At 35.8% G+C, this 14410-nt stretch overlaps 1 protein-coding gene across 4 annotated transcripts in view; it reads right to left on the minus strand.

Annotated features, from left to right (window-relative positions):
* LOC133647895 (glutaminase kidney isoform, mitochondrial-like) overlaps positions 1–14410 on the minus strand; it is a 76602-nt gene that overhangs the window by 15330 nt on the left and 46862 nt on the right. For all 4 annotated transcript variants that reach the window (XM_062043659.1, XM_062043652.1, XM_062043644.1 and 1 more), the window contains exons 8-14: positions 11580–11612; positions 10536–10594; positions 10396–10462; positions 10260–10310; positions 3227–3403; positions 3019–3150; positions 2866–2958 (exon numbers count right to left, since the gene is read on the minus strand). In XM_062043659.1, the coding sequence (XP_061899643.1) occupies positions 2866–2958; positions 3019–3150; positions 3227–3403; positions 10260–10310; positions 10396–10462; positions 10536–10594; positions 11580–11612 (612 nt within the window). The remainder of the gene's footprint in view (positions 1–2865; positions 2959–3018; positions 3151–3226; positions 3404–10259; positions 10311–10395; positions 10463–10535; positions 10595–11579; positions 11613–14410) is intronic.

Below are 14410 nucleotides of genomic sequence, written 5' to 3' on the forward strand. Positions count from 1 at the left end.
CATCATTATACAGGACTGCAGTTCCTGGAGGAGGTCAGGTTAATAAAATGTGTCTCTCCTAACATGGAGGAGCCGAACCACAGTCTTATATTCCTTCTTCCTCTGTCTGGGTGTGTGTTAATTCAGGAGAGTACAACCTGATCATGTAAGGAGATGTTCATGTGTAAGTGACCGGAAAACAACCTCTATATGTTGTAACTTAGATGTTGGCGTGAAGATAGACATTGAGTCTCTCCTCCAGGATAGAGCTATCACTTTTTGCATTCCGAAGTCTGAATTTATTGCCTCTTCTCGTGAGAGAGTTAATCCAGTCCACATATGAACGTCCAACTAAGGCTCCTTAATTCATAATGGGCTCAACTAGAGATGTCCGATAATGGCTTTTTGAGGTGGGCGGGGTTTGGTGGCAGCGGGGGGTGTATATTGTAGCGTCCCGGAAGAGTTAGTGCTGCAAGGGGTTCTGGGTATTTGTTCTGTTGTGTTTATGTTGTGTTACGGTGCGGATGTTCTCCCGAAATGTGTTTGTCATTTTTGTTTGGTGTGGGTTCACAGTGTGGCGCATATTAGTAACAGTGTTAAAGTTGTTTATACGGCCACCCTCAGTGTGACCTGTATGGCTGTTGATCAAGTATGCCTTGCATTCACTTATGTGTGTGTGTAGAAGCCGCATATATTATATGACTGGGCCGCTGTTTGTATGGAGGAAAAGCGGACGTGACGGCAGGTTGTAGAGGACGCTAAAGGCAGTGCCTTAAAAGGCACGCCCCCAATAATGCTGTCCGTGTGGAAATCGGGAGAAATTCGGGAGAATGGTTGCCCCGGGAGATTTTCGGGAGGGGCACTGAAATTTGGGCGTCTCCCGGGAATATCGGGAGGTTGAAACTGATACCGATAATTTCCAATGTTACATTTTAAAGCATTTATCGGCCGATAATATCGTCAGGCTGATATTATCAGACATCTCTAGGCTCAACCATTATTTACTTAAAGGCCTACTGAAAGCCACTACTACCGACCACGCAGTCTGATAGTTTATATATTAATGATGAAATCTTAACATTGCAACACATGCCAATACGGCCGGGTTAACTTATAAAGTGCAATTTTAAACTTCCCGGGAAACTTCCGCTTGAAAACGTCGCGGTATGATGACGTATGCGCGTGACGTCACGAGGTCAAGGGAAGTGTTTGGACCCAATTCAAATACCTCTGTTTTCTTCGACAAAATTCCACAGTATTCTGGACATCTGTGTTGGTGAATCTTTTTGCAATTTGTTTAATGGACAATAGAGACTGCAAAGAAGAAAGTTGTAGGTGCGATCGGTGGAGCGGCGGACTACAGCAACACCAACACCAGGAGGTTGTGTTGTGTTTTGAGCAGGATAGCAGACGCGCTACCGTGAGTACGCCCGCCGCCGCATCTAAGTTAGCTTCTGTTTTTTTAGCTTCGCCAAGCTGAATATTATTAATCGTGTATTAACATGTTCATGGTTTAATAGTATTTTTGATCTTCTGTCTATCCATCCAGTCAGGGTTTTTTTAAATTTAGTTTCTATCTGCATTTGAGACTGATGCTATCACGTTGGCTATGTAGCTAGGTTAGCTTCTATTTTTTTAGCTTCGCAAAGCTGAATATTATTAATCGTGTATTTACATGTTCATAGTTTAATAGTATTTTTGATCTTCTGTCTATCCATCCAGTCAGGGTTTTTTTAAATTTAGTTTCTATCTGCATTTGAGACTGATGCTATCACGTTGGCTATGTAGCTAGGTTAGCTTCTATTTTTTTAGCTTCGCAAAGCTGAATATTATTAATCGTGTATTTACATGTTCATAGTTTAATAGTATTTTTGATCTTCTGTCTATCCATCCAGTCAGGGTTTTTTAAAATTTAGTTTCTATCTGCATTTGAGACTGATGCTATCACGTTGGCTACGTAGCTAGGTTAGCTTCTATTTTTTTAGCTTCGCAAAGCTGAATATTATTAATCGTGTATTTACATGTTCATAGTTTAATAGTATTTTTGATCTTCTGTCTATCCATCCAGTCAGGGTTTTTTAAAATTTAGTTTCTATCTGCATTTGAGACTGATGCTATCACGTTGGCTACGTAGCTAGGTTAGCTTCTATTTTTTTAGCTTCGCAAAGCTGAATATTATTAATCGTGTATTTACATGTTCAGTCACTGTGAATGTCCATTTCGCGTTCTCGACTCTCATTTTCAAGAGGATATAGTATCCGAGGTGGTTTAAAATACAAATCTATGATCTACAATAGAAAAAGGAGAGGGTGTGGAATCCAATGAGCCAGCTTGTACCTAAGTTACGGTCAGAGCGAAAAAAGATACGTCCATCACTGCCTCTCAAGTCCTTCACTGTAACGTTCCTCATCTACGAATCTTTCATCCTCGCTCAAATTAATGGGGTAATCGTCACTTTCTCGGTCCGAATCTCTCTCGCTCCATTGTAATGGGGAATTGTGAGGAATACTAGCTCCTGTGACGTCACGCTATTTCCGGTACAGGCAAGGCTTTTTTTATCAGCGAGCAAAAGTTGCAAACTTTATCGTCGATTTTCTCTACTAAATCCTTTCAGCAAAAATATGGCAATATTGCGAAATGATCAAGTATGACACATAGAATGGATCTGCTATTCCCGTTTAAATAAAAAAATTTAATTTCAGTAGGCCTTTAAACCTGGTGGTTTGCTTTCCCCAAGGTGAATATAAACATTCACCATATGGAAGTTATTAGTTAATTAATTAATGTTAATTAAGTAACTTCATTTATATTGTATATATCGCTAAACCCTAACAAGCACACAACATGCTTGTTGGCGAATGCATGACTAAATAAGATAGAACTCACTCTCTGGTCCCCTCCTTCCCTGCGAGGGTCCAGCTTCTTTGCAAAGTGTCTCAGATTGTCGTAGTTGTGAAAGTTGAAGAGGGAAACCAAGTCCTGTGACAAGAAGACCGTTAGTCGCATGCAGTTTTTCAATACGGACACCGAGAGGCTCACCGTGCAGAACTGGATGCCTCGGACACTGTTTCCCAGCTTGTCTAGAGGAGGAGACCAGCACATGATGCCCATGACGTTTGGAACAACCAGCAGAATGCCACCGGCAACACCAGATTTAGCTGGCAGTCCGACCTAAAACCAAAAACCAAAAATGTGACCTTAACATTTACGTGAAGGAAACGTCTAATGTTTTTTAACGGGTACTGACATGGAAGGCAAACTGTCCGGAGAAATCGTACATGCCACATGAGTGCATCAGGCTCAGAGTGTTCAGCACCGCCTCCGGGCTCAGCACACGCTCTCCCGTGATGGGACAGAAGCCGCCGTTGGCGAGGGTTGCTGCCATGACGCTGGCACTCTCACAGGTCACCTCGATGGAGCACAACTGGCGGAAAACAGAATGGAATTCTCAGGATGGATGAAACTCATCGCTAATGACAAAATTAGTTTAGTGTTTGAATGCCCTGTTTTGTTAGAATTGTGGAAATATTTGACATTGCTTTCACCACAACCCGGACAGAAGACAAGCATGGCAAGTGAAGGTTCGCCATCAACACTGGAGAGCCAACGATTACAAAAGTCTTGTGCCAGGTAAACATGAACACAACCTCTGTTATTTGTTCAGGAGAGAACACACAGTTGGTAATACAAATAATAACAAAAGAAATGAAAAATAACAGACTATCTTTGAATCTCAGTAAAACTAAAGTAATGCTATTCGGTAACAGTAGAAGAGAAAGTCAAACACTAATACAAATGGATGGAGTAGACATCGAAAGATTAAAATGAACCAAATTTTGGCTATAATAATAGTTAAGAAAATGAACTGGAAATCTCAGAAAAATATGTGTCAGGTTCAAACACTGATGACATCTATAAAACAAGACAAGAAGCAAAGAATCAAACAGAGGCAGAATTAAATTTGGACTCGATTGAGGAGAGACGGCGTCGACCTGTAACCTCTTACAGCAGGGGTGTCCAAACTTTTTCCACTGAGGGCCACACATGGAAAAATTTAAGCATGCAGGGGCCATTTTGGTATTTTTTATTTTCAAACCTTAACGAAATATATGGATTTTTTTTATTTTTTTAACCTTTAGGGCAGTGGTCCCCAACCACCGGGCCGCACAAGAAATAAAAAAAAAAAAAAAATGTTTTTATTTTTTTTAAAAATCGACATAAAAAACACAATATATACATTATATATCAATATAGATCAATACAGTCTGCAGGTATACAGTCCGTAAGCCCACATGATTGTATTTTTTTATGGAAAAAAATGTTTTTATTTTTATTTTTTAAATACACCCCCCCCACCACCGGTCCGTGGGACAAATGTTCAAGCGTTGACCGGTCCGCAGCTACAAAAAGGTTGGGAACCACTGCTTTAGGGCTCCCGGGGACCATAAAGGGTCTCAGTCATTAAAATGTTGAAAATAAGTCAAATTATTATTATTTTTTATTTAACGCTTACAGTAAATCTCTATATCAACTTCAGTTGATATAAAGTAAAAAAAAAGAAAAAAAAAAAGGTTTTATGCCTTTTCTGTCAAAGACAACTTTGTTTTTTTATAGTGAAACTGAAATATGCAGTATTTAGTAATTAGAGCCCTAAAAGATCAATAATGCAGGACACCATTGATTTTAATTCTTTAATATTTTTGAGTAATCACAGTGAAAAGTTAAATAAAATCCTACTAAATATATTTGGGATCCAAAAGGTTCCCCACTCATAAAGTGATACATTGTTATTAGGTCTTTTTTTAACTTTTAACACTTAAATTATGAGATCAACTTCAGATATATCTGTCGATTTTACGTTTGAACTATTATTTTTTTTTGTATTATGCTCTTTTGTCAAATAAAACTTTGATGTTTTTTTATGGCAACCACACAATATATGCAATATTTTTTCCACATAAAACATTTTAAAGTGATATTTTTAAGTAATAATTCATTATAACATAGATTTTTAGTCTTGTTTTTTTTTAGCAATGGCAAAAAAAAGAAAAATAAACAAAGACAAAAGAAAAAAAAACAGCCTGCATGGCAGCTTCGTGTCAACATTGCCACTTTTTCTTGTTAGATTTCACCTCATTCCACTGTTTTTTAAATGTTTTTATTTCTATTTTTGCAATATTATCAATTTTGTAATTTTTGCAGAATGTGTGGCGGGCCGGTAAACAATTAGCTGCGGGCCGCAAATGGCCCCCGGGCCGCACTTTGGACACCCCTGTCTTACAGTGTCTTAGCACGCTCTGGCGAAAGATTGTACACCACCTCTTTTTATTTGGACTTTCCCTGTTTACATAACAACAGCTGTTTCTAAAGGAATGGGGTGTATGTAAACGGTCATTGTTTTCGGTCACATTGAAAACAAAGGAAAAAGATGCCTCTGGCTTGGGCTAGTCCTGGATTCAGCTTGAGCAGGTCTTCGATGACAATAGATAACCCCCTCCCGTCACCTCCCATCGTACACAATGGAATTTTCCAAGCCTTTGCTTGGTGCAACAAAGACAGCCTCTTGTCTGTTCATTGGGAACTCAGAACGGAAAGTTTTTTGATAATTTACATGCAATTTTTCTGACAATATGCAACATAAAGTGGCATGAAATACATCAATAATGAATAAAGTAAAATGTTCTGCCCAAAAATCCCTTCATATACTCTACTGCTCGCCAGTGTTATTATCATATCTGAGTTATTGTGCAGAAAAATGGGGAAATAACTACAAAAGCACACTTATGTTACAAAAGAGAAAGATCAGTTAGAATAATACATAATGAGTGATGAATGCAGTGACTACAAATACATTGGAGGAAGCCACCACAGTTGAATTTCTCTGTGATTGTTGGTCCAAAGCTAATGAAGATTTTGGCGAAAGAAGGGAAATTAGTTATCTTTATGGTCGGTTGTGTGTATTTTTTTACGTCTTTTGCGCTGTTGGGTGCGTGTTAGAGTGCCTGCTGGCCACAAATTACTGCAGGAACGTAGCAGCAGGGTGCATCAAATACAGCTGCAAAATTGTATTTTGACGAAATAAAAGCATGCTTTATTTTAAGTTTTTAAGCTGGAGTATGTTTGGAACTATATATAGTCAGGGTATTTTGGTTTATTTAGTCAGAAAAACAAAACAACAGGAAATGCATGCATCCTTGGTAGCAGTCATGGCGCCTGCCTTTTGGTTGGCCATACTCTCTTTAACTCTGGGTGAAATGTGCACCTTCTGCCATCTGGTGGAAGAAAATGTAGTTGTTCTGAACCTCACTAAACTTTGGCATGGTAGATCCATCCATCCATCCATCCATCCATTTTCTACCGCTTATTCCCTTCGGGGTCGCGGGGGGTGCTGGAGCCTATCTCAGCTACAATCGGGCAGATCCAATTCAACTCTATTTGTAGATAAAAATGCATTATTTGTTTGAATAAATACTGGATATTCTCAGTCCATGTACAAGTACCAGTCCTACAATGACGTAAGTAGAGTTTTAATTTAAACTAAACCTAAATTACCATCCTAGTTGACCACACTGTAAAAAAACACACAAACAACACATCCATCCATCCATTTTCTACCGCTTATCCCTTTCGGGGTCACGGGGGGTGCTGGAGCCTATCTCAAATGCAATCGGGCGGAAGGCGGGGTACACCCTGGACAAGTCGCCACCTCATCGCAGGGCCAAACACACTGCAAAAACTGAAATCTAAGTAAGATGAAATATCTCAAATAAGGGTTATATTTGCTTATTTTCTGTCTGATAAGATAATTCTTCTCACTAAGCAGATTTTATGTTAGAGTGTTTTACTTGTTTTAAGGGTTTTGGTCCTAAATGATCTCAGTAAGATATTACAGCTTGTTGCTGAGATTTGATGACCTATATTGAGTAAAACATGCTTGAAACTAGAATATCAACTGTTGCAAAGCTGTGTCATCAACACTCACAAGTATAAAACTACTTTTTTAAAATAATCATTTCTTATTTCAAGCATGAAAAAAAAAAAAGTAACATGTGACATTTCAAACAATTTTGAACAGAAATAGTTCATGCACAATCAGATAAATTCCTCAAAATTACAATTAAAAAAATCAACTTTTACCTTGAAAATCATTTTTTTCTTTAAAAAACTGTTTGTCTTGAAAATCAACTTTTACCTTGAAAATCATTTTTTGTCTTGAAAATCAACTTTTACCTTGAAAATAATTTTTTTCTTTAAAAAAAAATTTTGTCTTGAAAATCAACTTTTACCTTGAAAATCATTTTTTATCATGAAAATCAACTTTTACATTGAAAATCGTTTTTTTCTTTAAAAAAAATGTTTGTCTTGAAGATCAACTTTTACCTTGAAAATCATTTTTTGTCATGAAAATCAACTTTTACCTTGAAAATCATTTTTGTCATATAAATCAACTTTTACATTGAAAATCATTTTTTTCTTTAAAAAAAAATGTTTGTCTTGAAAATCAACTTTTACCTTGAAAATCTTTTTTTCTTTAAAAAAAATGTTTCTCATGAAAATCAACTTTTACTTTGAAAATCGTTTTTTTCTTTAAAAAAAAATGTTTGTCTTGAAAATCAACTTTTACCTTGAAAATCATTTTTTGTCATGAAAATCAACTTTTACCTTAAAAATCATTTTTTTCTTTAAAAAAAAAATGTCTTCAAAATCAACTTTTACCTTGAAAATCATTTTTTTCTTTAAAAAAAAGGTTGTCTTGAAAATCAACCTTTACCTTGAAAATCATTTTTTGTCATGAAAATCAACTTTTACCTTGAAAATCATTTTTTTCTTTAAAAAAAATTTTTTGTCTTGAAAATCAACTTTTACCTTGAAAATCATTTTTTTCTTTAAAAAAAAATGTTTGTCTTGAAAATCAACTTTTACCTTGAAAATCATTTTTTCTTCAAAAAAAAATTTTGTCTTGAAAATCAACTTTTACCTTGAAAATCATTTTTTGTCTTGAAAATCAACTTTTACCTTGAAAATCATTTTTTTCTTTAAAAAAAATTTTTTGTCTTGAAAATCAATTTTTACCTTGAAAATCATTTTTTTGTTTAAAAAAAAATTTTTGTCTTGAAAATCAACTTTTACCTTGAAAATAATTTTTTGTCATGAAAATCAACTTTTACTTTGAAAATCGTTTTTTTCTTTAAAAAAAATGTTTGTCTTGAAAATCAACCTTTACCTTGAAAATCATTTTTTTCTTTAAAAAAAATGTTTCTCATGAAAATCAACTTTTACTTTGAAAATCGTTTTTTTCTTTAAAAAAAAATGTTTGTCTTGAAAATCAACTTTTACCTTGAAAATCATTTTTTGTCATGAAAATCAACTTTTACCTTAAAAATCTTTTTTTTTTTTTTTTTAAAATGTTGTCTTGAAAATCAACTTTTACCTTGAAAATCATTTTTTTCTTTAAAAAAAAAGGTTGTCTTGAAAATCAACCTTTACCTTGAAAATCATTTTTTGTCATGAAAATCAACTTTTACCTTAAAAATAATTTTTTTCTTTAAAAAAAATTTTTTGTCTTGAAAATCAACTTTTACCTTGAAAATCATTTTTTTCTTTAAAAAAAAAGGTTGTCTTGAAAATCAACCTTTACCTTGAAAATAATTTCTTGTCATGAAAATCAACTTTTACCTTAAAAATTATTTTTTTCTTTAAAAAAAATTTTTTGTCTTGAAAATCAGCTTTTACCTTGAAAATCATTTTTTTCTTTAAAAAAAAATGTTTGTCTTGAAAATCAACTTTTACCTTGAAAATCATTTTTTTCTTCAAAAAAAAATTTTGTCTTGAAAATCAACTTTTACCTTGAAAATCATTTTTTGTCTTGAAAATCAACTTTTACCTTGAAAATAATTTTTTTCTTTAAAAAAAAATTTTTGTCTTGAAAATCAATTTTTACCTTGAAAATCATTTTTTTCTTTAAAAAAAATGTTTGTCTTGAAAATCAACTTTTACCTTGAAAATCATTTTTTGTCATGAAAATCAACTTTTACCTTAAAAATCATTTTTTTCTTTAAAAAAAAAATGTTGTCTTGAAAATCAACTTTTACCTTGAAAATCATTTTTTTGTTTAAAAAAAAGGTTGTCTTGAAAATCAACCTTTACCTTGAAAATCATTTTTTGTCATGAAAATCAACTTTTACCTTAAAAATAATTTTTTTCTTTAAAAAAAATTTTTTGTCTTGAAAATCAACTTTTACCTTGAAAATCATTTTTTTCTTTAAAAAAAAATGTTTGTCTTGAAAATCAACTTTTACCTTGAAAATAATTTTTTGTCTTGAAAATCAACTTTTACCTTGAAAATCATTTTTTTCTTTAAAAAAAAATTTTTGTCTTGAAAATCAATTTTTACCTTGAAAATCATTTTTTTCTTTAAAAAAAAATGTTTGTCTTGAAAATCAACTTTTACCTTGAAAATCATTTTTTGTCATGAAAATCAACTTTTACTTTGAAAACCGTTTTTTTCTTTAAAAAAAATGTTTGTCTTGAAAATCAACTTTTACCTTGAAAATCATTTTTTGTCATGAAAATCAACTTTTACCTTAAAAATATTTTTTAAAACAGCCTTCAAAACATTAGCTGTGGGCTGCAAATGGCCTCCGGGGCACACTTTTGACACCCCTGCTATAGATAATAAAAAATTTAATCTGATAAATCTATGGATAAAAAGCAGAGCCTGGCGACGCATGCGCGTTTATCATAACTCTCTCTCTCTCCCTGTCCCTCCCTCACCAATGCTGCTGCGTGCACAATTTGTTTTGTTTTTAACCCCTTCCTAACCCTGAACGTACGTTGAAAATACACGCAACCCTAACTCAAAATGCCGGACATTTGAGGCATTTAAGAAACTCCGCCCTGACAGCTCCGCAAAAAAGGACATGTCTGGTGAAAAGAGGACGTATGGTCAGTCTATCGTAGCCCGTTAGCTGCTAGCATGCAGTGTGTTGTGCCTCGGTGTGCATTGTTTACACAACGTGCGTTACGCTACTTAATATGACCGTGTGGAAACTCGTTCGGTACACCTCTGAACCGAACCGGAACCCCCGTACCGAAACGGTTCAATACAAATACACGTACCGTTACACCCCTAGCGACTACATATTCTTCCATCCCATGCATGAAACTAATTATTTTTCTTATTGTACAGTATTAATAATTCACGGGGTCATTTCTAGCGGCTCACTAATGTGACACAGCACAGTGGTTGGGAATTACTGGATTAGCCGATCATCGTTTACCTGGAAGTAGAAGTCCAAGATGGAGGTCATGTCTGTTCCCTCTGGGAAACACTGCAAGCACAAAACAAAACGCACACAAAAGGAGATGATGACGCGGCTTAGCTTGTGTTCTGCGAGGCGAGGGCGCGACGTTGACCTTTTTTTCCTTCAGGTAGTAGCCGATGGCAAAGTTTCTGTCTCCTGACTCGCGCTCTGACTGGAACCTGAGACAAAGAGGAGTATGATCAGTCATCTTATCGTCTCCTCAGTTACGTACAAATGCACAGTTGAACTCACGTGGCATTGCTGAAGCCAACATATTCGTTCCCGGCCAGTTTGTTCATGAAGTTCATGACCTGCAGAGTTAATCGGGATGCCTCAACATTCAGACAGGAAATTGCAATAATCCCAGTTTTTTCCGCATGATTGAGATTTATCTGTGGCAGAGGCTGTGTGTGTGCGTGTGTATGATTGGCCATAATGTTTGTACGGCTACCTGTCAACATTGACATATTAGAATAGGGGAATTTTGCAGAAAATACATGGAAATAATTGAGGATTTAAGTGTACATATTTTACTTCAATATCCAATATCCTCGTATTATTCAGTCATATAAAGAATCAAACTCAATGTCTGCATCTTACAGCAGGAAGGGGATTCATAAGGCCCCATTAGTGGCGGTTTACCTTACACATGAAACGTGACAAATTTGAGGCGTGCACTACTTAAGCCACCAGACGGCAGTAGAGTGTTGAATATCTTAAAATGTACACTACCGTTCAAAAGTTTGGGGTCACATTGAAATGTCCTTATTTTTGAAGGAAAAGCACTGTACCTTTCAATGATGAAAACTTTAAACTAGTCTTAACTTTAAAGAAATACACTCTATACATTGCTAATGTGGTAAATGACTATTCTAGCTGCAAATGTCTGGTTTTTGGTGCAATATCTACATAGGTGTATAGAGGCCCATTTCCAGCAACTATCACTCCAGTGTTCTAATGGTACAATGTGTTTGCTCATTGGCTCAGAAGGCTAATTGGTGATTAGAAAACCCTTGTGCAATCATGTTCACACATCTGAAAACAGTTTAGCTCATTACAGAAGCTACAAAACTGACCTTCCTTTGAGCAGATTGAGTTTCTGGAGCATCACATTTGTGGGGTCAATTAAACGCTCAAAATGGCCAGAAAAAGAGAACTTTCATCTGAAACTCGACAGTCTATTGTTGTTCTTAGAACTGAAGGCTATTCCACAAAATTGTTTGGGTGACCCCAAACTTTTGAACGGTAGTGTATGGGAAACACTGTAAAACACTTGAAAAGTGTAACGTTACTCACGTAATCAAACTTCTCAGCGTTGCTCGCTCCTTGCTGGAACACAAACACATTCACTGCTGCTTATCTTATTAGCAGTAGACAGGAGGTGGACATTTTTTTACCACAACAATCTTTACAGGTTGTCAACAAAGTCAATTTAAATATAAATGAGTAATTATGTTCAGATTGACTATATGTACTAGCTTAAGTTTTTAATGACATTGCATTTGTATAATTCAGGTACCCTAAATATATGGCTACACCTCAAGAAAAGGCACAATGCTTATCGTGGTTTATTGAAACAAAATCGGTACACACACTCAGCAAAATAACAGGATTTTGCATGGAAGACGTTCTATCGTCACATCAGTCAATTTATGCTTGGCACAAGAAATTCATTGCGACAGGCACAGCGCCGGATAGAGGGAGGAGTGGACGACCAAAAACATCTGAGGAACACATTTATTATGTAAGACTGGGATGTACAAACTTTTTCCATCGTGGGCATTATTAAAAAAAAACTGAAGGATGTGGGTAGGGGACAATTTCAGAGATTATCCAATTTTTAATATATGCTAAGCCAGGAGACTCCTTTCATCACCATAAGAGATACTTTGACATTAAATTAGAGATGTCCGATAATGGCTTTTTTGCCGATATCCGATATTGTCCAACTCTTAATTACCGATTCCGATATCAACCGATACCGATATATACAGTAGTGGAATTAACACATTATTATGCCTAATTTTGTTGTGATGCCCCGCTGGATGCATTAAATAATGTAACAAGGTTTTCCAAAATAAATCCACTCAAGTTATGGGAAAAAAATGCCTACATGGCACTGCCATATTTATTATTGAAGTCACAAAGTGCATTATTTTTTTTAACATGCCTCAAAACAGCAGCTTGGAATTTGGGACATGCTCTCCCTGAGAGAGCATGAGGAGTAGGGATGGGCGATACCACACTTTTAGGATTCGATACGATACCGATACTTTTTCTTGCATTTCCATCGATATCGATACCATTCATTTCTTATTGGCAATTTTTGTCAGTCAAAAATATTATTACTATTGTTATTATTTAAGACAAATCACAAGACAAATACAGACCATTTATACCACTTTCATTATGGTCAATATATAATAAAAGTAAAATTAAAATAAATAACATAAATATGAAAAATAAATTAAATATAAACAAAAATATACACATTTTCACTTTTCTTATTCCTCAAAAAAAAAGTCTTGGTAGAAAAAGCTTAAAAAAAACATTTATTCATAACAATGTTATGTTTCAAACCTCTTTGTGGAAGTAAACTTATAACACTTCTCTGAAGCAAAGTCAGTCATTTCCTTATCACAATAAACTAGGATTTCCTTGTCCTATAAACCTGCATACGAAAGACAGTTCGCTGAGAAAATGAACTTGGAAAAATTCTCTACAAAAATGTCTGACACCATCACACCTTTAGTGTACTCCAGATATGTCGTCACACTTTACTGAAGTCTCAGATTGCTGTTCAGGAAAAGTAACAACGATGTCGGCTGGCTGTGTGTGTGTTGCATGTTGACGACGCTCATTCGCTGTCTCCTGTCACGTGACTGGGCCAGCTCTATACTCTGCCAGGTACAGGGGTGTCCCAGCACATAGGAAGTTAAGTAAGTCATCAAAAACATCTGAAAGTGATGCTTGCACCCCCCACACGCCGTTTTTTGGTTTATATCGATACTTTTTTCAGAAAAGTGATGCCAAATGAGTAGCGTGTGAGTATCGATATATCGATACCACAGGATCGATACGCACATACCTAATGAGGAGGTTGAGGTGGGTGGGGTTGGGGGGACAGCGGGGGGTGTATATTGTAGCGTCCCGGAAGAGTTAGTGCTGCAAGGGGTTCTGGGTATTTGTTCTGGATTTTAACCTATTTAAAACATGTCATCAAAATTCTAAAATTAATCTTAATCAGGAAAAATTGCTAATGATGTTCCATAAATTCTTTTTTTAAGTTTTTCTCTTCTTTTTTTTCGGTTGAATTTTGAATTTTAAAGAGTCGAAATTGAAGATAAACTATGTTTCAAAATTTAATTGTCATTTTTTACGTGTTTTCTTCTCTTTTAAACCGTTCAATTAAGTGTAAATATAATTAATTATTAATAATAACATAGAGTTAAAGGTAAATTGAGCAAATTGGCTATTTCTGGCAATTTATTTAAGTGTGTATCAAACTGGTAGCCCTTCGCATTAATCAGTACCCAAGAAGTAGCTCTTGGTTTCAAAAAGGTTGGTGACCCCTGATCTAGTTATTGACATTATTTACTAGGGGTGTAACGGTACGTGTATTTGTATTGAACCGTTTTCGGTACGGGGGTTCCGGTTCGGTTCGGAGATGTACCGAATGAGTTTCCACACGGACATATTAAGTCACACGGCGTTTTTTGGTTTATATCGATACTTTTTTCAGAAAAGTGATGCCAAATGAGTAGCGTGTGAGTATCGATATATCGATACCACAGGATCGATACGCACATCCCTAATGAGGAGGTTGAGGTGGGCGGGGTTGGGGGGTTGGGGGGATAGCGGGGGGTGTATATTGTAGCGTCCCGGAAGAGTTAGTGCTGCAAGGGGTTCTGGGTATTTGTTCTGTTGTGTTTATGTTGTGTTACGGTGCGGATGTTCTCCCGAAATGTGTTTGTCATTCTTGTTTGGTGTGGGTTCACAGTGTGGCGCATATTTGTAAGGGTGGTTGAGTTGTTTATACGGCCACCCTCAGTGTGACCTGTATGGCTGTTGACCAAGTATGCCTTGCATTCACTTGTGTGTGTGAAAAGCCGTAGATATTATGTGAT

Source organism: Entelurus aequoreus, linkage group LG01 (genome assembly GCF_033978785.1).
Source record: "Entelurus aequoreus isolate RoL-2023_Sb linkage group LG01, RoL_Eaeq_v1.1, whole genome shotgun sequence".
Taxonomy (NCBI): domain Eukaryota; kingdom Metazoa; phylum Chordata; class Actinopteri; order Syngnathiformes; family Syngnathidae; genus Entelurus; species Entelurus aequoreus.